A 27,103-nucleotide genomic window follows, 5' to 3' on the forward strand; every position below is an offset into this window, starting at 1 on the left:
GATGATTACTTTTTGATTTGCATGAGTATTATAGTATAATTTTTAATGTTTTATTACATTTTTGGTAGTTTAATCTATCAAAAACATACTTAATGAGATGATGGTATGTCTTTTTATGACTGTTAGATTAATGTTATAGACTAAAAAAGTATTACATTCCCTCTGAAATGTAATGCAGTAGCAGTATAAGGAATAAAATGGACTTGAGCAGTGTTACATTCCACCACAGCAGCTTAAATCCTCAAAAATCGAACAATTTGACTATTATTGGGCCCTTATTTGATTTTTTTTCCACTCTACTTCGGTTATTAGTAAAGTAGCCTAATAAAAAATCATGCAATTTTTAAAAAAAAATATCACGTATGAGATTTTTCTTCACTGTTTACATTCATATAAATGTCCTTTATGAACACTTAAAGAAGAAAATCCTTATGTATCTTTTTAATAACACAGAATTAGATTAAATATAAGATGCTCAATAACTAGTTACCCTCAATCATTTTACAGAATGTGTCCTTAAAGTGTGTGGACATTTGATAAACAGCTATTTTTGAAAAAACACCTCCAAATGTAAACAAAATAGCTGCGTGGGCGCAATCAAAGCACCCACACAGTGAAGTGTTTCATTGTTCTAGCTTCAGAAATAGCCTCATTTTTTACAAATACGTGTCTGTTGACTAACTGTAAACACGCATCAGACCTTCTGATCTCACAGAGGAAGCCTGTGTGGAGGACGAGCACCGTCTCTGAAGAGAAGCCGAAAGGTGAATAATCACAGCAAGTCTGCCCACATGATTATGAAACACCTTTATTGGATGACTTGCTTTCACACACTTTTCACAAAGAAAACAAAAAAATGTCTCTTCTTTTTTTGGAGCAGTGATTAACGACTTTATATAACCTTGATTGTGTTTCAAGTATCACACATGGGTCACTGGTTTCCTGCGGGCACGGACTTCAGTTTAATCTCAGCCGGTTATGTGAGCGACGGACACTTTTAGCACCAATTTAATTAACTTATGTAACACTTTGTACCCATCCACATCAAAATAACTCATTTGTCTTGTTGATTTGAATCCTGATTACTTTTTTGATTTTTTTTCCTAAGCTCTGTGGATGACATTATAAATGTCTTCTGTGACTTGGCTTCACTTCATCTCCGAACTCTTTTCAGTAACAGATGAGGTTATATAAAGTATTAAAGATTTACGTGATCGCTTTAGTGTAATCCCATTGACCATTTCTTTAGTTGCAATGGATCTTAAGACTCTCTGGTGGAGGTAATTGTTTCGTATGTCCTCTGAGGAGAACGGACAGCTGGGTGTTGTTGTGGTGAAGCGGCCACCACCGTCATTTAGGCACAAAGCCACTTGGTTAAGTTAAAGAAAAGAGCATGTTTTGGCTCAAAATAGCTGTTTTGGTTGCTACAAACATGGCTGGAGATACCCTGACTTCTTGTCAAAACTATCTGTGTATTTGTAGCCAAAACATGGCTGGAAATTGTACCGAGGTGTCCTCAAAAATATGCGGTTGTGTGACGCTTCTGAATGTTGAAACAGTCCCGAACCGTGGTCACTGGCTTGGCAACCCTCTGGCCTGTAACTGCACCCCCATCCCCTCCACCTTCACCTGATAAGAAAGACCCCCTGACCCCCCATGGAGATTGAAAAGCTTTTGTTTTACATCACTTTAATGACATAATGAAGCTGGAGTTAGGGTTAATTCCACTGGAAGGGCTTAAAAGTTCAAACTGATCCTGTTTGTTGTTTCCTTGTAAGCCTGTTGGTGATGTAAGGTTGCATGAGTCAGGCCTGGTGTCGGCTCTTTATCAGCCTCTACAGACACGACATGAAGATGTGCTCATATCCTTAAGTAGAGGTTTCAGTGCCAGAGAGTGACACAAGAAGTCTTTGTGCAGAGGATTATTATTAATGATGCATTCATGTGCATGTAGCATACTTTACTTTGGATGAGGTAGAGCTCATTTTTACTACTTTACATGCTGACAACAGTTTGATGAGCAATCTTTTCGACCCTTCTGTTTATATTTGGGTCCTAACAGCCTTATTTTCTTCAAACAAGCAAAAAAGAAAGATCTGATCACTCTCTAACTGCATCCTGTTAAAACTGTGACCTGGTGACTGTGCTGCTTTTGTGCAGTTTAACATCCATCATCAAACCAGACGCTCTGATTAAAGAAGCTGCTGCTGTTTCCTGCAGGCCTGATTACTTCTTTCCTTTGGAAAAGATTTCAACTCATTCTGGTTCTACTGGAAAGACTGATACGTTCACATTTGCAGTGTCAGTTAAAAGCGAGAATATTGAAAAACTTTTCAATATTTGAAAGTGTGAAACTGCTAAACATTTTTGTCGAAGGGCCACAGAGTTTCAACATTTGTAAGCTCGACACCACTGGATATTTTTCAGGAGACCTTTTCAGCCTTGATGAGCCAGTCCAACTAATGATATTTTGTCTCTCTATAACAGCACATGCCTCAAACGTGGGTATAGGCGGCATTGTGAACTCATCCTGGGATCAACACTGCTGCCTTTGATGGCTGGTTTTTATTTACTTTAAAGACGTGCCTGCTTTGCCTTTTGATTATAAATATTATGTACAATTTTGCATGGCACAAACAGACATGTTTTGTGAGGAGGCCAGCTGTGTTGTCAGCGTGACCTATCTTTTGTGGCTGCACACTGTGCAGCTCCTTGTGCAGCAGGTGAAATGAACACCTAATGCAGATTAACACATAAGCCTGTTAAAGGTTGCCTCTGAAGACCATGCTGTATGCTGCAACATACTTAGAGCCTAATGACACGATCATACAGTCTCTGTGTGCCAGCTGTAAAACATCTTCTCAACAGTGAAAAAGTGAAAACAAGTCATCTGTTCCTAATAAGATGTGTGCTTTTTAAAGGGTTTAAAAGCTACAACAAATGGATATCCTAATAAATCATTTACCAGTTCTTTAAAGATCATAATAAAGTGTTAGGGACATATTTTGGGTTGCCAGGTTCTGAAATATCTCCCTCCAGCATGACAATTGTTTTGTCTTTCTGGTTAATCATCAAGTAAACTGTTACCAAAAGAGCTGCACGGTACGTTTACTCAAACCGTAGGTTTTTTTGTGAAAAGCTTCATTATTTTGAATGTTTATAAATGCATTTCAACAACATTTATAACTGCATTATTACCTAATATAAAGGTTTTTCACAAACTTATTATTAATCATGTATTATTCATTGGTCAATTATTTATTACAGTGCCTAAAAAATATTCAGTTTCCAATATCATACGTTCCATACTGCATGTGTTGTTTACAATATCAATCCATTGTTTCAGGGCTGGAGGCTCTTTAAGAATATAATGTCTTGTTGTTGCCTTCTTTGCTTGCTACCATGAGGATTTTTGGTAAATATTTGTGATGTTTTATTGTTTTGCAACAACAAATCGGACTAGTTTTAACTTTATTTTGACACTGACCGACAGAAAAAGACATTGTAATAGCATAATACCTGCATAAGTATTGACTCCATTTATTTTAGGACACATCATTAGGACTTATATGATATTTGGCTAAATGAAAGTCAAGGCGTTAATTGCTGCCAATGGTGTATCTACCAAATGCTGACCTGGAGAAGTATTTCCTATTTTCTATTAATCATTCATTTAGGCCACATATCTGTTCTATGGAAGCTCATTTCTGCCAGATAAAGAAAAATAATTGATGAAAGCCTTACTGTGGAAAAAATATATATATTCTGGTAAATCATAATTATAAGATTATAAAGAATTATTATATACATTTTTGACTATTTATCCCACAATTGTAACTTTTATTTTTCAACATTTTATCTCATGGTTTTCTCTTATTTTATAATTTCAACGTTATTAATCTTATAATTATGACTTTCTATCTGTTAATTTCGACTCTTTATATCTCATGATTATGACTTGCCATGTGAATATTGTTTTCATCTTTTTTTGTCTTTAAATGGCAGAAACAGGCTTCCATAGTTTCCACTTCGACATGCACGGTGCACTGTTTTGACTGAATCGTGCAGTTTCCGGAAAAGCTCCTCGTACTGTACATATGCGCACGGTTTCCTCCGTGAACCTGCAGCTGTGTGGTAAAGATGAGTGATGCTGCAGCAGCTGCCTGATCTGGAGTCAGTGCGTCAGTCTTGAATGAGCACCTGTGAGCCTGCCAGCTCCTCCCCCTCGGCTCTCTCCATGGATGTAATCTCCGACCTGACAACAGGTACTTGTAAGGTCCCAGACAAAGTAATCTGTCCAGACCTCAGCGCAGGAGAGTCAGAGCAGAGCTCCTGCAGCGCACAGTGTCTCGGTAAGTGTGAACCTCTTCTTTGTCAAGTGAGTTCAATCCTTCTTGGATCTTGGATGACTCAAACCTCTGTTGTTTCATTTGTTAGTTGTTTTGTTTGCAGTCAAGACTCGATGCATTGTGCATTCTGTGCGTAATTTGGGTAGTTTGGAGTGTTTCTGCGTTAACGCATGAGTCATGTTTATGAGTTGATTGAATTCATCAGCGTCACTGCTCAGATATAAGAGATGCTGTGTGCTTCATGCTTGATCTGAATGTCAGATCAGTCGCCTTTTTTTTTTTTTTTTTTTTTTTTGCCGCAGAGTGATCTGTCTGTGGATGCCGCAGAGCAACTTGCTGCTTGTATGAGAGCAGAGCCTCCGCCGTCACTTACCATCAGATCAGCCCGGCTGTTTGCTTTCTCTCAGCTGTAATTACGAATTCATTGACGGCTGTTTTGCGTCACAGCAGCGAAACGCGTGCCTGGACTGTAAATCTACAGTTAGGAGGAGAAGAGTGAGGGGCTGATCTGTTGTAAAGTAAGTGCGCTGAAATGTGGATCACTGCTGCAGGTTTTGGGCTGTGCAAATGAGTTTTGCAGTGCTTTGGACAAAAATTCTGCAGATCTGTTGTTGTTGTTGTTGTTAATGTTGTTGTGCACCAATGATCTTCTGCAGAGTCGCCAGCATCCCGACCTGCTCTGCACAATAACAACACAATGCAGCTGTGCGAGGCATGCTGAGTGCAGGGGGAAGCCTGAGTGAACAAATGTGGGAATTAAAGGTGCAAGAGCCGCAGAGATCAATGTGGGGATGCTGTGAAAACAATGTCAGAGATGCATTAGTGTTAAAAGTCTTAAATGGACACTACTGAAATGTAGTTGGGGACATTGGGATATTTTAGTGTTTCACATGATTGTTTATTCTTTGATTTATCTGAATTTTTATTTTGTGATTCGTGTTTTATTGCATGTCCATGCAAGAAAAGTCAGGGAGGAACTACCTATTTTTAAATCCCATCCCAAAACACATTTGAATTCCGTGGCTTTTGATGCAGCATGATGGTTGCCTTTCTTGTTCTTATGGGTTTTTTAATTCATAATGTGTTGTTCTGTTGCTGTTCCTGCCTGTTCAGCACTTTGGCCGACTGTTGTCGTTTTAAATGTGCTCTATAAATACATTTGGTTGGATAAATTAATGCACATGCATATATGCATCCATATCCCAATATCCCTAACTAATTTGGAGTAGTGTATTGTGCTGCGACATTTGAGTTCATGTGGATTTGCACTGCAGTGGACGTGAAAGTGGGATTGATTCAAAAGCTCATGCAGTTTCTTCCTCATCTGTCGTTCTGTTGTTTATAAACCATTTATTTGGCTTTTTTTTACTGTAAAGTTGCAACTGATGGTTATAATACTTTGTAAAAATACTGTGTTCATCTAAAAACATTATTTAGATGGCCATTATAAAGTTATAACTGATGTTTATTAACCTTTACAATGGATTAATACATGATTTATAAGGTATTTTATTGTTTGACAACAGTGACACAACTATTAATTAAAGTGTAATTAACTACATATTTACCTTTCCCTAATGATGGTTTTTATAAAGTGTTACTGTTAAAGTTTTTTTCTAGTAGTTATTCTGCATGCCGTGTTGATAATTGAGGCTGTTCTCTGGTATTTTTACCTGTGACAACCTGAGGACAAGATCAACAGTTAATCCCTTATATAAGAGGAAAGAGGGCAGGAAAACAAACTGGGTGACCTGCTCATTTAAAGTGTTCCTAATCCTCCTCGGTTCCACCACATTCATTGGATGACGTCTTTTCTCACGGCTTTCTAATCCTCGTAGACATGAATGGTGGAAAAAGTTGCTCAGATGTTGGAGGAGCAAAAGTAGCAGAAGTGGATGTTACAAGTAAAAGTCACGCGTTTCATTTTTTACTTGAGTATAAAAGTGCAAAAGTAAAAGAACCCATCATGCAGGACATTATTTAACTGGATTATAATTATTGATGCATTAACACATTTATTATTGTAATGTTGAGGCTGGTAAAGGTGGTTGGATTACATTATATACTTTACCTGCTGGGCAGCTTTGTGAATTTTCCCCGTGGGAATCTACAAAGTTTAGTCATGATCTAAAGTAGTACATCATAATTGATTTTTGTTGATTATATTTTATGTTATGAAACTAAATCTGCAAAGTAATCAGTAACTAAAGTTGCCATATAAATGCAGTGGAGTAAAAAGTTCAACAGTAGCCTCTGAATTGGGTAACAATCAATAAATAATAAATGGTAAACGTATAGTTAATTAAACATTTGTGAAGGTTTATGAACATCAGTTGCAACTTTATAACTTTATTTATCCCAATGATGTTATAAACATCAGTTGCAACGTACAATAAACAGTTTTTTATTAGCAGTATTTCATTTACCTTTTTATTAATAATGGTCATTATAAAGTGTTACCCTGAATTGTAGTGAAGTAAAAGTATTAAGTAAACCAGACTACTCATTAACAAGTACAAGTACCTCAAAATTGAACTTGAGTGCAGCACTTGAGTGTATTTAGTCATTTTCCACCACTAATTAAATAATTGTAATAATTAGGTTACAGCGTTGATAATTATTTTATTTTCCAGTGCATGTTTTCTGACTAATGCAGATAAAAATCAAGGCAAAAGATTCCTCTTACTTTTCTTGTTGTTTGTCAGATAATTATTGCTCAGCAGTAATCATACAGTGCAGAGTCATCTGACCGCTCTATACCTTCCTGTGTGCTACTTCCAGCACGGATTAGTGCGCTAACCTTACGTCTGCCAGACAGACTCATGCCCGCCGTGTCATCTGCTCGTCCTCCTGCAGACAGTCTGAGCAGCGCGGCAGACACTCCAACCTTCACACCTGCCTTCTCATGTCTCCTCATTAATCCCACATTATGATTATGATGATGAGGGAGTCTGGATAATTAAACCTGGATTACTGCAAGGCATTGTGGAACTTTGGTTGTGTTGCCACCTCCTCTGAAATCTTTTCTTCCCCCTTGATTCCAAAAGAACGTCCAGCTGAAGCGTCTGCAGACATGGGTCGTCACGAAGCCGACTATGTGTGGAAGAAAAACACGGAGAACATCCACGAGGTTTTTGACTTCATGGAGGAGCTCGGATCGTAAGTACATCTTTCTCATTTTAAGATAGCACACTGAGAAAACTGAAGTTCCAACTAAGTCTGATATTTAGATTCAGAATCTTGATTACTTTCAGAGGAAGATCATTTGACTTGATTCAAGTAAATGTCACTTGCCTTGTCTCGATAATTAGGCACAAGGGACATGTCTTTAAAAAAACAAAACACTTAAGGCTAGAAGACTTTTTTTGAGCACTAGTATGTCAAGACAAAGACATCTAATTTCAGGCACTGCATTTCTAACTAAGTAGGATAATCATATATTTAGGTTTTAAATCTAGTCTGTCTGGTTTTGAGGACATGATCTTACAAATTTAAATTTAAAGTTCAGGCTTTCATTCAAAAAAGTTCATTTATTTTGTCACATTTCACTGATAACGTGGAGGTTTTTTTTACGAGCCAAAATTGAAGATATAAAAAAATAAATAATCGTAGAATTAAATGCCTAAATAAATATATAATTATATAACAAAATGCTTCAATAAATGAATGACTAAATGAATATATAACCACCATGATTTGCAGCCCATACAGTTCTAAAAAGATCAAAACTATAGTCTGTAAATAATGAATAGACTGAACACTTTCTACTGATTCTGTAAAACACAACATATTGAGTTAAGTACAGTCAAGTCAATTTTATTATATATTATCACAAATTTGTATGAAGGGACTTTATAATCTGTGCAGCGTACATCACCGTCTATTCTTAGACTCTAAACTAGGATAAGAACTTCAGGACCATCTACAGGGAAGAGATCCAGATTCACTCAAGACATCCTAAGTTTAACTTTAATTTTTGTATCTACTGTCAGAATTTCTTCCTGTATTACTTTTTAAGTGCAAACCGAGGGCTGCTACTGCACTAAAACTTTGGTCTGGACTTGCTGTGGCCGTGGCGTGATTACAGACCCTCGACATGCTGTTTGAGTCGGAGGACAGATTACCGGTTTGATTGGATTGACATGAGGAGGCCTACTTTCCTCAGGTCTTAGTCAACAAGACTCTCTGGCTGTCAGACAGTTAGTCTGACTGTCCTGATGACGTCTGGCTGCGAGGCCAGCTTAGCTATTCATTCAGAAAAAAAGCACAACAGTAACGACAGTTTCATTATTTTCTCTAAAGTCTCGTTGAATTGTGATTCAAAATAAAATAGAGGAAAAATAGAAGTAAAAAAAAAAGTACAGCTGCAACAGTTTGTTCGATGAATTGATTAGTTGATTAACGGAAAAATAATCAGCACCTGTTTTTAAACCGGGTTACTCAATAATGTCATTTTTAAAGCGAAAATACCAAAAGATTTGCTCCTTCTCTTTGTGTAATGTGATAATAAATTGAATATCTTTGGGTTTTTGACTGATGGTCACACATAACAAGATATTTGGTAACATCACTTTTAGCTTCAGGAAATTGTGATGAGTGTTTCTCTCTGTTTTCTGATTTCATCATGGTTTGGTGTTTTTCCGCTCAGTCATTTCCTGTTTTATTTTGTAGGTTTCACCCTCATGTGTCATGCCTCGTTTCCTGCCTTCTGTCTCTTTCCCTCTGTTGTAATTGCCCTTATTTTGCTTATTTTGTCTGCTGTTTGTCTTTTCTTGGATTTCCTTTGGCCTGTTTTCTTAGTTTTTGTCACTTGCAAGTTTTTTGTATTCAGCTTATCATCAAAACTCGCCTTTTGTTTCTACTATGTACCTGTCTGTAGTCTTGCATTTGGGTATTCTTGGCAAAAAAAAAACTTGAGAGATATTTCATAGACAACACAATAAATTAAAGAAAATAAATAAAATATCAAATTGATTAATATGTAATGATAGAAATCGTAAGTTTCTGCCCTAAAAAAGGAGCTATGATGATGAAATACCAGTTAACAGACATTTTTAAATGAATCCTAATGCTTACCTGCAGTCATTTTACATAACCATGAAGACAATGTTTTGCCGGATGTTTCATTACACTGTTCACACACACACTCGGTCAACAGCCTCTTGTGTTGGCCTAATTTCTGTGAGGTCAGCATTAATAATCAGCAGTACCTCCAGCGCCCTAGAGTATTTAATGAGATACCGGAGAGCGGAAGATGAGAGACTGACGGTAAATAAAGGTGCGAGGCTTTCAGAGACACGTCAGCATGTTGCTGGAAAACAGAGCGGATCTGTGCTGAGGGCTGAGGAGGCCGCTGAGAGGTTTGACATGAACACATCAGAGGTGATCGGACTGAGCACAGGATACGATCTATTATTAGCTCCAATGAGTTTGCAGCAAGGACTTTAATTTCCACAAACACTTTTTTATGGAGACGTAAGTGAAGACATGTAGAAGAACTTGTGATTGAAGAATGATGCGGTCGCTGTCTGAGCCGCTGAGTGATTCTGCTCGACTGCTGAATTTCTGTTGAAGGTGTCAACAGAGTGAACCCCCTGAGCTGTTTTGCCCGTTCTCAGGTGGACGGTTTAGTTTTCATCTCTTCCTGTTTCCATCACAATAAAATGGAGGAGAATCCAGAGGGGACAGGCCATTACGTAGAAAACCAAACACAGCCTGCTCCATTGGGCCTCATCAACATGTAGTGTAAACAACATCCTGCAGTTTTCATGGTAATCCGGTCGCGGTCTCATCAGTGGCTGAATGTAACTCACAGGTTGACTCAAAAAGCACACAGAAAAATTCATACTACATTTTTTGATTTTCAAGCTTCAATCAAATTTGCACACTCAAGTTAGTGCATCAGTGATCTCTGATTGCCCTCCGTCTTTTTGTCTGGCGTTTTATGCGCAAGGCCTGATGGATGATTTCTCTTGAGAGTCACAATAAGCTTCGAGGAGATGAAGGAGAGGAAGGAAATGAGCTCTGGTAACCAAGGAGAAATCAGCGGAGTAATAGGATGTGAAGTGTTGCAATGATGCTGCGGGGGCAGCTTGTACCTGTCAGCCCCCCTGTGAGCCTGCATTAGGATGTGTGCATGAGTGTGTGAGGTTTATATGTGTGAAACAATGCACTTGCAAAATGGGAAATAAGACTTAAATGATTTACATTGTGCTGTTAAAGGTAGTCAGATTCTGCAGCAGGCGTGGATTAGAGTGCATTCCTTCAGGGGTCAGTGTCATCACTTTCCAGACAAAGGCCAGGGCTGTGATATCCCATGTCTGCCTACCGCCCTTGACACCTGTCTGTGACCTGACCTGGACTGTACTGTATCTAGAGGCTTGTTGTTCCCTGCTGCACATGCTCAGTTTCTGACCTATGCGCTGCGAGCTCTCAGGCCGCCGCCACCACCTGTTTCCATTGCGTCAGGGATAAAGGGCCTAATCCACCAGGTAGAACAACTATTCCCAGACAGCACCGAAGATAGCATGGAGACAGTGCAGCACAGAGCTGAATAATAAGCCCCTGACATGTGAATTGTTAAGCCACGGAGATCTTTGGTGGATCTTAATTGAACCCCTTGATAACGATATTTCTGCAGTGTGTTTATTTTAGTTCTGGTACGCTCCAAGAAATTGAATCTGTTTCCATCACAGGCAAACTGAAGTAACATGATGAAACAATTAAGTCCAGTGTAACCGCACAGTTACAAAACTTGGGACATTTTTCAAAAGAGTGGATTGAATTAGAGCTGCAACTAAAGATTGTTTTCATTAATTGATTCATCCAGTTTTCAAAATGAATCAACTCAAGCCAAGTCAGTTTTATTAATGATATAGCCCAAATAGAAATACAGATTACAGTGGCACACAGGCCACATGAGATAATCAGCAAATATATATATCAGAATATATGAAGTTTTTGATTTTTACAGATATAAGAAGATTGTAAAACAGAAGTGAGCAATGATCCATGAGGGGGCTCAAACAAATAATGATATAAAATGAAAAAAAAAAGTGAAAAATGCTCATCACAATTTCTTTACATGGCACCTTTTGTCCAACCAACAGTCCAAAAACCTTTCATGTATTGAAAGCCCTGCAGATAAATTATCACATGTGAACAAAATAGAGAAATGGAGGCAAACAAAACTCTCTTCTCTCGGTTGAGAAAAATACAAATTAGACCCAGCAAGAGTCCAAAACTCAGTGCTGTTCAGATCCCCATATTTTATTAACAGTTCCCCGAGTCTAATAAGAAGGGAAGCCTCATTTCCTCTGACTGGAGGAGACTTTTTATCTCTGTCATCGTGATGTTTCAAAGCACTGACCCCATCATTATTAACTCATTGTGTCTGTGCGTTAATGAACAGGGGGGCGTTCTCAGAGGTGTTCATGGTGAAGGAGAAGAAGACGGGAAAATTGTTCGCCATGAAGTGTGTGAAGAAGAAACAGAAGAGAGACCTCAATCTGGAGAACGAGATCGCTGTGTTGAGAAGGTGAATTTTTATCAGCCGTCAGCTTTCATTTTTATATTTGCTCAGCAGTCAGTGTGGGAAGGCATCACACTGATCAGCTTCCTGTTTGTGTTGAGGGTATATACATATATATATGTCATCATTAAAACACCTTATTATTTCACCAGAATCCAACACGATAATGTCGTCGGGATGGAGGATTTCTATGAGAGTCGGTCCCATTACTATCTTGTCATGCAGCTGTGAGTTTTTCAGTCTTTATCTAATCATTTAAATGAACATGTTAGCGAATTAAAATGAGATTTAAGATCAAATTTTCATGGTTTGTGGTTTGTTCTGACCAGTGTTGCTGGCGGTGAGCTCTTCGACCGTATTCTGGACCGGGGGGTGTACTCAGAGAAGGATGCCAGCAGCGTGATCCAGCAGGTGCTGCAGGCCGTCAGCTACCTGCACCAGAACGGCATCGTGCATCGTGACCTCAAGGTATGGATCAGATAATATGACACAAACATACATTCATGTTTACTTTTTCTCTCTGACATTACATTTGATTACTTTTTATGTATCTGATACATTATGCTGCTGCTTTGTTAGAATAATATACTAAATACATTTTTTAAAAAGCCTGTGCATTCTCAGAATTTAAATTACCAACAATTTATGGAGTCGTCTGAGCACCTACAAATCATCTATGCCTGATAATCCCGTCCAGTTGTTAAATAATGTTTGAAAGTGTTTTCTTAATACTCAAAATATGACAAATATAATAATTTAGAAAAACATGTTTATATTTACCGTACAGACAGTTGTTGTTGAGTTGTGTTGTTCATCTCGTCCAATTCTCGCAAGAGGTCAGAGATGTCAAACTATTAGACATTTTGGTAACAATTTATACCAACAATCATTAATAAATGACACATTTATAGGTAATTAAACTTTAGTTAATCGTTTTTTCCCCGTTAACAAACAATTAAATGTTTTAAGGTTTATAAACATCAGTTTATGGACGTTTATAGATGAGCTACACAGTATTAATTAACCATTTATAAAGTATTATAAACATCATTTGAGACTTTACAATAAACAATTGCTTAATAAATGATTTATAAAGCTTTGTAAACAGTTAAATAACTATAAACTAAAGTCTAATTAATTATACATTCTCCAAGTAAATTACAAGTACCTTGTGGTACTCACATTTTCTGAATTATTATTGTACTTGGATGTAATTTAATACAGCGGGCTTCTACATTTCCAGTATTGGTACTTTTACAGAGAGTAGATATTAAAGAAGTTATTCCACCACAGGGGAAGTAACACTTTGAGAGACTCTTCATTGGGGACATCAATGTGTGAGCAGCTCTCTTGTCTTTGTCCCCGTGCAGCCGGAGAACATCCTGTACTACAGCCAGGAGGAGGACTCCAAGATCATGATCAGCGATTTCGGCCTCTCCAAGATGATAGAAAACGACATCATGTCGACAGCTTGTGGCACCCCGGGATATGTAGGTGAGGAAAGATGTCTGACTGATGAATGATTAATGGACACTTACGGAGCCGGGGGCTGAAATGGGTCAGAGACACACACAGGGGTGTGACACAAAGACAGACAATGTTATATATTAATACCGGTGTTTTTCTGCACATAGGCCTTATTAGAGTCATTGATAACGTAGGTGTCATATTCTTTTCCTCACTTTCAGCTCCTGAAGTTTTGGCACAGAAGCCCTACAGCAAAGCAGTGGACTGCTGGTCTATTGGAGTCATCACCTACATCTTGTAAGTATAAAGACACGGTGAACTTTATGTGTGCTCACATAAGAGAGGTGTTTAACCAAAGACTAGCTTCAGGTCTTCCTTTATTTAGTGGCAGGATTTTCAGATTTAAAAGCCACTGCCGGTCATGTGTGTGTTTAGCATGACACAGTTACCTGCATACAGACTAAATAATGCAGTGATTGAGCCATAGCACCACCTAGTGAGCATCTGCTACACATACTGCTCACCCACACACGTTACAATGATACATGCTTATGTTGCAGACTCTGTGGATATCCCCCTTTTTACGAAGAAAGTGAGTCGAGACTGTTCTCCAAGATCATGAAGGCGCAGTATGAGTTCGACTCGCCCTTCTGGGATGACATTTCTGAATCTGGTAATTACACTGAGCACCAGCACAGACGTGTTGAACAGCAGCTTTATTCCTTGCCCTAAATGTGTGTGTGTCTTGTGTTTCATTTGCAGCTAAAGACTTCATCCGTAACATGATGCAGAAGAATCCCAGCATGAGGTATACCACCGACCTCGCGCTCAGACATCCCTGGTGAGTGTCAATCATCAGCCTTGTATCATTACATTAGAATAAACTCTTGAAATGTTCAATTGTCTCATATTTTCACCCCTAGACCCAATTTATGATATAAGCAAACAATTCCCAGTTATATAGTTGCATTTTGTGAGCGGAGTTAGCCTCTTCTTGATTCATTTTTATGGTAGTCTTTGGGCTTTTTACTCTGCAGTTGTAATCCCAAATGAGCAAGGAACTTCCTAGAACAAGGGACTATACTACATTCATGAAATAAACAGGTGTTATGTACAGGAGGTAGGGACTTATCTCTGTTTGTGTTAGGTCACACAGACAGGTTCAGGATTAACCTGTTCCTTGGAGTAAATGTCTGCGTTCTGTTCCCTTGTGTGATTTCCAGGATAATCGGAAAGACGGCGCGGAGCCAGGACATCTACTATTCTGTCAGCGTCCAGATCCAAAAAAACTTCGCCAAGACCAAGTGGAAGGTCGGTCCTCACTGATTTCTTGGCTTCACTGTGGTAATCTTATTAAGGGCCCACTGTTTATAGTAGATTAATCGGGTGTCCACCTAAATCCTTCCTGATTAAGGACAGTTTAATTGGATACTGTTCCGTAATCAAGGCCACTGATGGCTGATGGAGGGCTTTTACTGTCAGGGGAATCAAAGTGGACTTGAGTGTTTAGCAATAATAAAAATGACTCTAAAACATGAGCCTATTGTCTGGACAATCTACTTTATAGACTTGGTGTAGCACAGCCCAGTCGCCAGAATGAAATGTTGGCATTGTAGGTTTTTGCAAACCACAGATTATGACATTAAATTAGTGTCTTTCATACATATCATAGTGCGGTCAAATTATGTGTATATGAGCTGACTTCCTTATCAGTAGGAGGGCTTAGCGAGATCACCGGCAAGTGACAGACCACTGTTTGAGCTTCCTGTTTGAGCAGCCCACATCTGTTACTTTTGCAGCTGTCCTTGTGACAACAAATCAGGTATTTTTAATGAGAAGTCAAGACATTTTCCACTCCTCTTTGTGGCATCAAAACCAGGTATTTTTAATTTGACATGAGGACATTTTCCAGCAGTGTTTGAGGCAACAAAAGTGGGTTTTTAATGGGAAGTCTGGAGGCAACAAAACGAGGTATCGTGACCCTAACCAAGTGTTTTTTAAGCCTGAGCCTAACCAAAAGTTGAAATGTAAAGAATTTTAATTTTAACAGATCCTTGGTTTGCAGAAATGTACAATGCCAACATATATTTTTGCAATTTTTTCCAGACATCATCACTGATTAGCAGTTAAAGTCACGCTATGTGTAGTCCATTTGGCTCTCCGATCTTTTTTGACCCTCCTGTCTATGTTTACTTCACAGCAAGCTATTAACGCTGCTGTCGCCATCAATCACATGAAGAAGCTGCAGCTGGCCCACTCAGAGCTGGTCCTGAGGCAGGCCAGCATCCCAGACATCAAGGTGGTCGACGTGTCCTCCCCAAAAACGAACCACAAACGTCTTGATCCAGACAGACTTGACCCCAAGGCAGCGGAGGTCAATGGGAAAGTAAACGGGTCAAATCACATGTCCCTGCCCATGAGCCACATTGAACCAAAGAGCCAGTACCACCCGCTGAAGGCCACCCAGAGTCAGTGCGTCGCGCACCACGCGCCCACTATAGCTGAGCAGGGCAAGAATGTCTACCACTCAGAGCCCGCCAACCTGAACGGGTTCGTACAAACTAAGAAACGTCTGATGTTTTTAATTCTGAGTTTCTGTTATCACAGCAGGACTGACGCATGATGATGCTTTTCTCTTTTGCTTTCAGGTATGGTAAAAACCGCAACAGCAAACCTGTGCAGACTGGAGTCTGCTCAGTCATGTGAAGGCTGCATGAAGTTTACATGGAAAAAAACACATTTTACTTGGTAGGTTCAAGTAAAGCCTTCACATATTATAATCAAATACACTGTGGCACAAGTGAAATTATTTCATCTACACATTGATTAAACAATCGTGTGTGTGCCTCGTCCTAAATGTGTGTTTCTGTACCTCTGCAGGACAGCGTCGCTGTGCTGCCTCAGCATACAGCCGATTTGTGTCAGCAGGTCCCCCCGATGCTGAGAATGAGAAGACGTTGATCCTCTGAAGGACCGAAACGGTCTGAGAGGGCCATGCAGTTGAGTGGGACATTTTATTTTGGAAAGAGTGCCTATGAAGTTTCCCGACAACCACGCAGGAGCACACACACACACACACACACAAACACGCACACACTCAGATGAACAAGACTCACTTTAAGTCAGAATCACAGGGTAGACTTCAGGTAAACAGGACCGTGTGGACAGTATTCAAAGGATTGTCTCTTAGAGGGGGATGTGACGGGCTCACCTGCTGCCGGGCTCCGCTCCAACGTCCAGCTCGTCGACCTCTGAGGTCACGAAGGCTTTATATCAAAACTCCAGGAAGAGTTTATTCCGAGCACTTAGTGTCCAGGTTCATTAGGCTTGCTGTTACATGTTGCACAAATAAAAATACACGCAATGCAATAAGAGAGATTATTATGTGTAAAATGTTATCCTTTAGTACAATAAAATGTATGGGGGGAAGAAAATGCATGCTTACTGCTTTAAATAAGCCATATTGTATAATCTGCTCTGGTAAAATTGTCTCTTATTTTTATTTGTTTGATGTCCTATTTTATTTTTCTAAAGTATTTTGCTTCATTTTTTAATATAAAAAAGAAAAAGTAATGATAAAATGAACTATACATACACACAAAATGTACTATATGTTCAAACTGACACATCATTAACAGTGTAAATGCCACAAGTATGTCCATAACTTGCCAACTCACAGCTCTCACAGGCCGTCGAACTGCTAGAATGTAAGATGTTATTTATTTTACTGCCTGTGGTTCAGTCTGCTTTTTGTCTCTCCAGCTGAACGTGGCTTCGTTATTGATGTATTTAACAGATATTGATCTACTCTGTGTATTATGATGGGATCGCTATGTGCTCACAAATAAAGCCTGTACAGAATCTACATTAGTTTTGCTGCCATTTTTATTTGTCTTTATTTTCTCTCTTTCTTCTTGGTTAAAAAAAAAAAAAACTACACACCAACCAGTGAAGAATATAAAAGTGATACATAAATAATAGTGGATGAGTAACCAAATTTTGCCAAGCTATTGCCTCCATGGCACAAGACAGTGCTTTTCAAATTAAATATACATGGGAATCTGAGCTTGCAGTATGTACTGAGAATGATTGTCATAATGCAGTACAAGCTTGTATCATGGAAGCTATACATTCACACAAAGAAACTAAAACTATACAGACCAATTGATGAATAATAATCAAGTGGGAAAGAATAAGGTAATAATCAAAACATATACATTCCTTTAGATTTTTACACTTCATTTTCCTCAACATTACATATAAACCCAGTGAATACGTCCCCTTTTCTCCCCTGAACTCCTGTTGAAAGACTTTTCACATCTACACACACCATAAACCCTCCTCATCCCCTTCCACAGCCACAACATGGTGAAGTCTCAGTGCGGAGACAGACTGTCCATTCAGGCAGATGAAGGCGGAAATGTGGGGCAAAGGTCTCCAAACAGTCTCAACCTTTTCCCAGCAGTGGCAAACATAAATGCCCCTGAATCCGAACAGAGCCGCTCAGAGAGGAACATTATTGACAGTGTGATTATAGTCACGTTTCCAGCAAAGTTTGTGGAAACTCCAAAAAAAAACGGGGGAAAGGTTGTTCCCTGATTTTACCACATTTAATCACTGCCGAGCAAAAGTTCAGATGTTGATCAATAATCCACCAAAACAGTGGTTTTCTTGCGTTTTGAAATTGTGTACTTGGCAAACTTTGTTCTTTCATATTTTGCAATTAGGGGTATTTTGTAATAGAGCATGTTGCCTACGTGACAAACATTTAGTAGAAAAAGACATGAATACGTGCATGATGTTCACATTTATACAGTAAGTGTTTCTTTTAGGGTGGTCTTGAACCTTTGTGGCCCTTTACTCTCTTCAAGGTATTTTTGACTATCAGTTGCTAAAAACAATGCTGTTAAAGGAAAAGTTCCTCCAAATATGAAAATTCTGTCATTATCTACTCATCCCTATGTTGATGGAAAGTCGGGTTAAATTTCAGTCGGCACTTCTGGAGCTTGCAGCATTCTCCTAGACAACTGAAGCAGATGGAGGCTTGTTTCAAAATGTAAAAGAATGCCCTAAAAAAATCACAAAATTTCTCCATACAGCTCATCCACTATGATCTAAGTCTGGGAAATTCCAGAAATCCCAAATTCATATGAAAAGATTTTACATACACCCTTTTTGAAGACAAAACCTTCACTATACCTGCTACGCTAAAAGCATTAGTGCACTGAAGTGGGTGCATGAGCTGGATACCATAGAGGGTATAGTAGCCTAATGTCTTTTCAATTTAGATTATGGCGGACAAGCTATGAAACCATTATATGTTGCTTTTTTTGGTTGTTTATTTACGTTTTAATGCAAGTCCCCATAGACTTCAATTGCTTAGGAGAATGCTGCAGCGCTTGTTTTGCTGTGAAGCTCCTGAAATGTTTTGTGGACTATGAAACTTCACTTGACTTGTATCGGAATGGGGGCCGGTAGATAATGACTGAATTTTAATTTTTGGGTGAACTTTTCCTTTATGTTCACGTTCGCATGCTAACATGCTCACAAGCGATATTGCTGACATGTTGATGTAAGGAGGTATAATGTTCACCACGTTCACCTTGTAAGTTTAGCGTGTTAGCATGCTAGCATTTGCTAATTAGCAGTAATCACAACGTTCAATCTGTGGCTGACGGGAATGTCACGAGGTTTACCGGAGTTTGTCCATAAAATATTGGACATCGTTTTGACAGAATGATGGCCCTAGATGAAAAGTCCGGGTAGCGTCAGAGTTATTCAGATGCATTATCTGGCAGCCATAAGTGTCTGTAGAAAATGTCAGTTTGTCCAAAACTAACTCACATGACCACGGTACTGGTATGGCTAAGAATCAAACTGGATCATATGTAACGGTGCCAAGCGTCTGTCAGCTGGTGTGCAGATGTTCGACCAACATGCTGGCCTCTCGTGACGTTGGCTGGTTGTCACTTTCGCTACGACACATGTCTCTCTGTGACAAAGATCAGACACATTTCACAACTCACTTGCCCGTCTTCACTCCCTCCTCTCCTGCAGCGAGGGGATGAGGTCAAAGGGCAGAGAGTTTTAGATGAAGATTAAGACACACGCACATGCACACACACGTTAACCCCTGCAATCTCTTTACTGTCAGCTCTGTGGTCAGACAGCGGACATGAGCCAGAGCAGCTAACGACTGCATGATTGGGGGGAACCTTTTTTCTGTTGAACCTTATCTCTCTGTGAGTGTTCAGTAGAGCTATATGTAATTGTACAGTTGTCAAACATTTTTTCAGCCAATAAATGGGATGGGTTTTGTCCAGTTTCTCATACTGTGATTGGACACTCAAGCTCTCCTGATGAGGATCAATGTTTATGGTAACAAGCCACGCGACACAAACCAGCTGCTCATGTTATTCAGCGTTAGGTCAAATGCGTAGTATTTGAATGTTTACAGTATTTATCCTCATTCTGCACCTCATGTGAGCTCACAGCACAGTTTCACACACAGGTAGCTTAATTTTTTAACTTTTAATATTTGCTTCCCTGCTTGTCCTGGAAGCATCATGCCCTTTTACCCAAACAAGCTCTGATCACTAAACAACAACTGCAGCAGCCTCATGAATATTCATGTCGTCACCACTGTGGGAGTTGACCTGCCTCCGCTTGTGTTTAAATTGCCGGATCTGCCCTCATCTCTCTGCCTGCGAATTCCTGACAGTGCCGAACACTAAGAAAAAGTCAGAGCTTGGGTCGAGCTTCAAAGTGAGTATTTGCTCATCAGCATTTCATGTGTACCCTTTAATCCAAAGATTGATTTGATTTAATCAAAACCACTTGTGTGTGTATGATTTCTCTTCTTCCTTCAGCAGACACATAAAAACCCAATATGGAAACCATTGGCGAGATCATCCCATTTGCTAAGGAGATGCTGAACCAGAGGCCCAGCCGGGGCATGCTGAAGATCTACATGCTCGGCTCCACTCTGGCGATGCTCGGACTGGTTGGTGGACTGGTGGAAACAGTTCTCCTGCCATTTACGGAGCAGGAGACTGTTGAGGACACGCCGGCAGAGCAGATCAGGGAGGAGGAGAAGAAGGAGAAGAAGCAAGCGGTGAAGTCACAATCTACCTTGGTCCGCCCTGAAGTTGTAGACGTGCCGGAACAAGTAGTGATCGAGGTCAAGGCCAAACATCTGGTGACTGCTGGGCAGAGAAGCTCAGCCAACCGCCTGCATGCTTCTTAAAGAAACCCTCCCCTCCTGATGTGAATGGACACTTGCAATGTTGATGGTAGTGGTGGTAAATTAAATCACCATGTTGAAGAAGTCACTCTGTGCTCATTCTTTTATTCCAGATGTAGTTAAAAGTGCAATTTGCCCCTGGTGACTGGCAAAAACGGTGTGTGTAGATACACTGAAAACTGCAGGGTACAGTAACGTCTGGCTGCTGGGCAGCAGATACTTGTGGATGTGACTTGATGAGTGTGTTGGAGAAAGTGGAATGAGTGATTTGATTCAATTTGCACTTTAATAAAACTATTTTTCAGCTGGCGACTGATTCAGATTATACATTTCATACATGTTTCAAGGAGATGGTCCTCAAATATTTTTTTTCAATCAATATTATCTTCTGTGTGACAAATTGCTACTCAGGACACTCACTCTTTCCCCAGGTATGTTACGAAGGAGAGGAAGCATTCACTTATTCAGATCTGATAATTGCTTTTCCCCTCATTGTATTTTGTATCGGTGCATCAGCATGTCCCACAAGTCTATTCAGTGACGAAAAAACTAACTTAGAACTGCAGATTTGGAAATATTAAGCTGTATATTAAACTTGTACATTTGATTTATCTTGTAAACCAGGTGCTTTCAAGACTCAGAGACGATATTCATGGGAAGTGTTTTGTAACAACAAAACTGTGATTATCTGCCAATCATTTTTTGACAGCTTATGTTACAAAATATTTTACTTAGATATAAATTATTATTATATTTCTTCGAGACATTGACTGGTTCAATGATAAATGATCAAAAATGCAAATCTGACACTATAATCAGACCCTCCACATGGTCTCAAGGATGTTAAGGCAATGAAAATGTGTTACATGGTACCCCTACTTAAATAGATTGAACTTGTTCTATCTTTTTTTCCACTACTCAAAATTATTTAAGGATATTGGGATAGTTTAGTGTGTCACTTGATTGTTTATTCTGTGACATATCTGAATGTTTATTTTGTGTTTTGTGAATATTTTTAGGCCCCAAACTAAAAAAAACTTGACTTTTATTGCACATCCATGCACATGCATATATGCACCCATACCCCAATATCCCTAACTAATTTTGAGTAGTGTAAAAAATAATTGTATACCTATGTTTTGTCTGCAATAAGTATATGGCTTGAACGTGATACAATTCTTTAAAAAAAAAAAAAAAAAAAAAGTGGGTGTAATTGATGTAAATCTGGATGGCACTTTGAAATTTAGCAGGTGTAATTCTTCATCCAAACGCTAGAGGGCGGCAGCAAACATGGAGTGAGTTCACGTCTACATCCGGTCGGGTGACGGAAGTGACGACATAAATTCACACCGTGTTTACTAACGGCGGCTAAACGGTCGTTAGACGATTTAAGATCGTATCACTTTAGCATTAAAACAGTTTTAAAACAACGAGCAGCAGCCACACGGTTAGTTACAGATGGCGGATCCTGCGGTGGCATCGGGGGGCTCACTGAACGCAGGAGGGGTAAGAGAAGCTTCTTATGTCCGCCGTCATGAGCAGGATGTAGCCGAGTTTACGGTGTTTAGCTAGCAGTCAGTCCAGTGTGTAGGAAGAGACAGGTCTGTCCTGAACGTGTCTCAACAAGGACTGTAAAACAATCTCTCTTCGGTTCAGTATGAATCTCCTGTGCTTTGTTACAGACTATGAGGTTAGCTAGCTAACAGCTTACAGAGTTAATTTCTTGGTAAATGCTAATGAATGTGTAGGCAAATGTTGGTTTAATGTCATGTGCTAGCTGCATTTTCACGTTGTATTTCTGCACCGACTCTTCACCCGTCAACAATGTATATATGCCATGCCGTGGAGTGTATAGCAGTGTGTAAATGTAGTCTTTTCTCTGTATTTGATAGCCCTACTGTCACTCTTGCTAATGTCAACATGTGGTCCTGTGAGCCAAACCTGTCAAGTACTGATAATGATAGTGTGGCCATGCCTTTTTATGCTTAAAGGTGCACTATGTAGATTTTTTTTAATTTTTATTTAATCATACGAGGAAGAGTTTTAGGGTTCCCACTCTAATATTGTCACGTAAACCTGGTACTTATCAGAAAGTTTGAGGATTACGAATGTACACTAAAGAAAAAAGTCTTAAGCAGAGATTGGCCTTCTCGGCATCAAGTCATGGCTAGACTCAAGATTTCTAAGAGGACAAAGCATGGAAGTCTATAACGCCTTACACAATTTTGGATCAGTTGTATCCCAAGCACAATCAGGTGGACGCAAAGTGACCACACCATGAGATCAATACATCAAGTTTAGTTCCCTGAAGGATAGAAAAGCAACCTCGTCACAGATACAGAATTTGCTGAATGAACAATGCTCCAAGACTCCTATCAGCAAAAACGGTGTCAAAGAAGGCGGTCTTATGGTGATCTCAGAGGAGTAGCAGTTACTAAACCTCAGATCATGCAGGGATAGCATATACAGCTAGCTAAATAGAGGTGATTTAACTAGTGATCTCAGACTTCTGCACCCTACTGTATTTTTCTCACCTACTATATCTGTTATTTATGTTATTTTCAGCGTGGGAGCAGTTCTAAAGCAGCCACCAGCCCTGCAGAGAACTACCACCTTGCCCGGCGGCGCACCCTGCAGGTTGTCGTCAGTGCCCTCCTGACAGAGTGCGGCTTTGAGAGTGCAGAGAAGGCAGCAGTGGAGACGCTCACTGAGATGATGCAGAGCTGTATGTATATAAATCCTTATCCCATCTGCTGTTTGCTAATGTCACCAAAAACCTATTTGATATAGTTTTATTTAATAATTACAGAAGCCCTGACGGGCAGGTTAAATTTTTTTTTTAAGTCTAATCTCAGTTGTTTTCTTTCCTGTGTTTATGACTTCAGAACTTCTTACTTTTTTTTCATGTGTGAAACCGAGTGAAAAACTAATTTTTCTGGGGGAAAAAATGCATGTACAGTATATATATTTTCCCATGTGTAAAACCGAGTGTGCCAAACAAAGGTACAAGCAAAAAAAGTTTTGGCAGGGGAATTTCGTTCACACAAGAAAAAAAAACCTTTATGAAATTTTTTATTTCTTTTCCTGAAAATATTTTTTTTCATGTGCTTCCACACAGACTTGTAAAATGGTTCACCAGAAAAAAAAAATTCACTTGCCCCTCGGGCCTTCTGTAAATGATCAAACCACACACACACACAGGATTATGTATTTCTGTACAGGTCTTAAAAGAGCTTGATAAAGAAGAGCGGTTCGCAAAATCCTTAATTTCACTTTATTTTCTTCTTCTGAAATTTGTCTTGCATACAGGTACACTGTTTCACATAAACAACAAAATACACCATTTAATCAAGCAACAAACAAAACATTTAATCATGCAACAAAACCAATACTAGAACAAGTATTTCATCATACATCACATGAAAATCAGGACTGAAGTCTTTAATGAAAAAACAGATCCATGCACTGTGTGTATATAGAGCACTCAAAGGTACTCTAGTATTAGGTATCTATACAGGGAAAGAAAAAGTAGGATTAGTGTATTTCTGTTGAGTTGCTGCTTCGGTGCTGTATCAGGACTGTGTACTTCCACATATTATTTTAATGATGCATGTTGGCAAAAAAATGTTTATTTGTTGATGATTCCTGCAAACAGAAATTAAATCTCATCCTGTATCAACTATCATTTCATTATATTTTCAAATGTTCTTCGGCTATTCTCTAAATTTCAATGTTTTGTTCTTTTCTCAGTTATATCTGAAATAGGTCGGTGTGCTAAAGCTTACTGTGAACACACAGCCAGAAGTGTCCCAACCCTGTCGGATACAGTGGTCACGCTCATTGAAATGGGTAAGTACTGGAGGACACCAACTTATGCATTAGACATTTCTTACAGGTAATACAGAGGACATGTTTTAATCAGTTTGTCTCACTGCAGGTTTCAATGCAGACACCCTGCCTGTGTACGCCAAGAGATCACAGAGGATGGTTATAACTGCCCGTAAGTAGACGCTCTGCTGTCCACTGGTATGACTTAGGAAATTGAGTAATAATGGTTTCTACACTGATTTCGTGACGCGGCTGTGAACTTATTTTGTTTTCCTGTGTTTGGATTCGATACATTTCAGCTCCAGTGACGAACCCTCCTGTGACTCCCAAAGCACTGTCAGCCGGACAGAAACGCACACATCCGGCACACATCCCCAGCCACTTCCCAGAGTTCCCTGACCCCCACACATACATCAAAACACCTGTGAGTCAAACATTTCTTGGCCTTTAGATACTTAAACAAATCCTGAAATAGTGTAACTTCTCTTATTAACTATTCCCTTTTGTAATTCCTTCTTAGACGATAAAATATTATAAATTATGTATTATCTGACTGAAGTACGTGTAAACACCTGCAGTTTCACAACCACAACCAGCAGAGGTCTTCATTATGTGGAACAGATAAAATCCTGAGAGTGAACTGTGTGAGTTGTGTTTTCCTTGCAGACGTTCAGAGAACCTGTGTCGGACTACCAAGTGGTGCGAGAAAAGGCAGCAACTCAGAGGAGAGACGTGGAACGAGCGCTCACGCGCTTCATGGCCAAGACCGGAGAAACTCAGAGCCTCTTCAAAGACGACATCACTGCCTTCCCATGTGAGTGACCCCACCAAGAGAACATGTGTTTCAGAAACCTGTTGTAGTATGTAGTTTACTTATCAAGTTTGTCTAGGGTTGTTTCCATGCATGCCTGTTATGCTACTGAAAGCTTGTTTTATTACATGAGTTCTAATCCCTGCATTTGTGTCGTCAGTGATCGCAGCACGACCAACCTCCATCCCATATCTCAGCGCCCTCCTGCCCTCAGAGCTGGAATTACAGACTTTGGAGGAGACGGACTCCTCTGAGCAGGACGACCAGACAGACAGCGAGAACACGGCAGGAAACATCATCAATGTAAGTCTTCACTACTGGAACTTGCTTGGTGTCAGATAAAGTCTTTCCAACAGCGTCTCTCTCTGAGTTCCTGGATTTTGATATTATTACTACCTAGAAATAACTTGTCACTCTGGGATTCCTTCCATGCCATAAATGTGAGAAACAATTGCACATACTTTGCATTGTGTGTTAATAATTTTAGATTAACTGCAATTTCTATAAAAAGCAAACTCCCAACCATAAAGAATAATCTTATCCTTTGTTTTTAAACACGTATTAAGTCACTGGTTGGAGTGGCAGAGAAAGAAAATCCTTCTCAGATTAGCAGAAATCACCACGGCTGAAATGCTGATCCAGTTTTATTACCATAATAACAGCATTTCAAGGTAATTTAGTATTTAGCTAAAACAGCTGTATGATGACATCAGTGAGGTTTAGAGAAGGCGTCTTTGTTCCAGGACAGTGACCGTCTTCTTCTGAGGAACACACAGACGCCCAAATGCTAAAAATCCCCTGGAAACCACAGCAGGCTTAAATAAAAACCTTGTTTCAGCAGAAAAAAAATATATAATGGAAAACAGCTCGCCTAGTATAGTCCAAAGTTAAAAATGTTATCTGCACTTCTGCAGCTAGCTAACTGAATGAAGTCTCATTTGTTTAAAAAAATAATGTGGTTTACGAATTTTATGCCGTAACTATTTCTTAGTCTGGAGCAGTGACTCAAAACAGTTGATCCATTAAATCCTGCGCTTTAAAGGTGTATGAAAGGTTTTATTTTGCATTTTTGACAGAGGCAGGCCATGTGTTTCCCCTTGTCTCCAGTCTTTATGCTAAGCTAAGCCAATTGCCTGCTGGCCCTAGTTGAACTGTCAACCCACAGACATTAGAGTGGTACAAATCTTGTCATCTAACTCTTGACAAGAAAACAAATAAGTGTATTTCCTAAAATGTCAAAATATTCCTTTAAATGTGAAGCGCCTGGCTGGTAAAGTGTACTACAATGATTGCTCACTTCCCTCTTTTTTCCCCTCATTCAGGATGATCCAGGAAATGACAAAGAGAACTCCATGCTTCCTCCCAGCGGCGTCGTTCCCTCCACGAAAGTCAGCGAGGACAATGTGATCGATAACCCGTACCTCAGGCCGGTCAAGAAACCCAAAGTGAGGAGGAAGAAATGAGTCGGGAACCACCTGAACCAACAGACTCAATTTTGCCACAGTAGTTGGTGTGTTTAGCAGTGCAGTCAGTGGTTCCCTCCACGGAGAGGAGCATCCCGGTGTTGAAGCCCACAGTGTGAGTCAGGACCAGTGGCCACTTTTCCTCAACGCTGGGACCAGTACTGCTGTTGGCCCTTTGTATACTGACTGACTTCTATTGAAGATAACTTTTCATTGTTGTGTGAACTGTCCTTTTTTTCAGCAAGCACTCTGCCCCCACTGTTTAAAATTTCTCATGTCACTTTGTAAGCAACACCATAGTGTAACATACAAACCATACCATTCATTTTGTGAATAAAGAAATGCAAGTTTCTTTCTTTAATTCTGAAGTATCCAACTTTTGAGGACAGTTTCAGTGCAGTAAATTAAAAT

The 27,103-nt window shown here is 39.5% G+C and overlaps 3 protein-coding genes across 4 annotated transcripts; all 3 read left to right on the forward strand.

The window, feature by feature from the left end:
* The first annotated feature begins 4,237 nt into the window (after positions 1 to 4,237).
* On the forward strand, positions 4,238 to 16,053 carry camk1gb (calcium/calmodulin-dependent protein kinase IGb). Its single transcript, XM_073470687.1, has 12 exons — positions 4,238 to 4,352; positions 7,397 to 7,508; positions 11,761 to 11,886; positions 12,033 to 12,107; positions 12,210 to 12,348; positions 13,251 to 13,374; positions 13,569 to 13,644; positions 13,908 to 14,020; positions 14,110 to 14,188; positions 14,571 to 14,658; positions 15,548 to 15,897; positions 15,996 to 16,053. The coding sequence occupies exons 1-12, from the start codon at positions 4,238 to 4,240 to the stop codon at positions 16,051 to 16,053; spliced, it is 1,455 nt and encodes a 484-aa protein (XP_073326788.1).
* Positions 16,054 to 20,049: 3,996 nt separating this feature from the next.
* On the forward strand, positions 20,050 to 20,899 carry g0s2 (G0/G1 switch 2). Of its 2 annotated transcripts, none has more exons than XM_073470175.1 (2): positions 20,050 to 20,112; positions 20,217 to 20,899. In XM_073470175.1, the coding sequence occupies exon 2, from the start codon at positions 20,237 to 20,239 to the stop codon at positions 20,591 to 20,593; it is 357 nt and encodes a 118-aa protein (XP_073326276.1). In that variant the 5' UTR covers positions 20,050 to 20,112; positions 20,217 to 20,236; the 3' UTR covers positions 20,594 to 20,899. The 2 variants fall into 2 exon arrangements, with proteins under 2 accessions (XP_073326276.1, XP_073326277.1); XM_073470176.1 differs by having other exon boundaries at positions 20,220 to 20,899.
* A 1,037-nt stretch (positions 20,900 to 21,936) lies between these two features.
* On the forward strand, positions 21,937 to 27,053 carry taf8 (TAF8 RNA polymerase II, TATA box binding protein (TBP)-associated factor). The gene is made up of 8 exons (XM_073470326.1): positions 21,937 to 22,096; positions 23,156 to 23,315; positions 24,341 to 24,439; positions 24,528 to 24,590; positions 24,718 to 24,842; positions 25,085 to 25,232; positions 25,390 to 25,532; positions 26,552 to 27,053. Exons 1-8 carry the CDS (start codon positions 22,049 to 22,051, stop codon positions 26,690 to 26,692), a joined length of 927 nt encoding a protein of 308 aa, XP_073326427.1. The 5' UTR covers positions 21,937 to 22,048; the 3' UTR covers positions 26,693 to 27,053.
* Positions 27,054 to 27,103: the final 50 nt, after the last annotated feature.

The sequence above is a fragment of the Pagrus major genome, chromosome 7 (assembly GCF_040436345.1).
Source record: "Pagrus major chromosome 7, Pma_NU_1.0".
Lineage (NCBI taxonomy): Eukaryota > Metazoa > Chordata > Actinopteri > Spariformes > Sparidae > Pagrus > Pagrus major.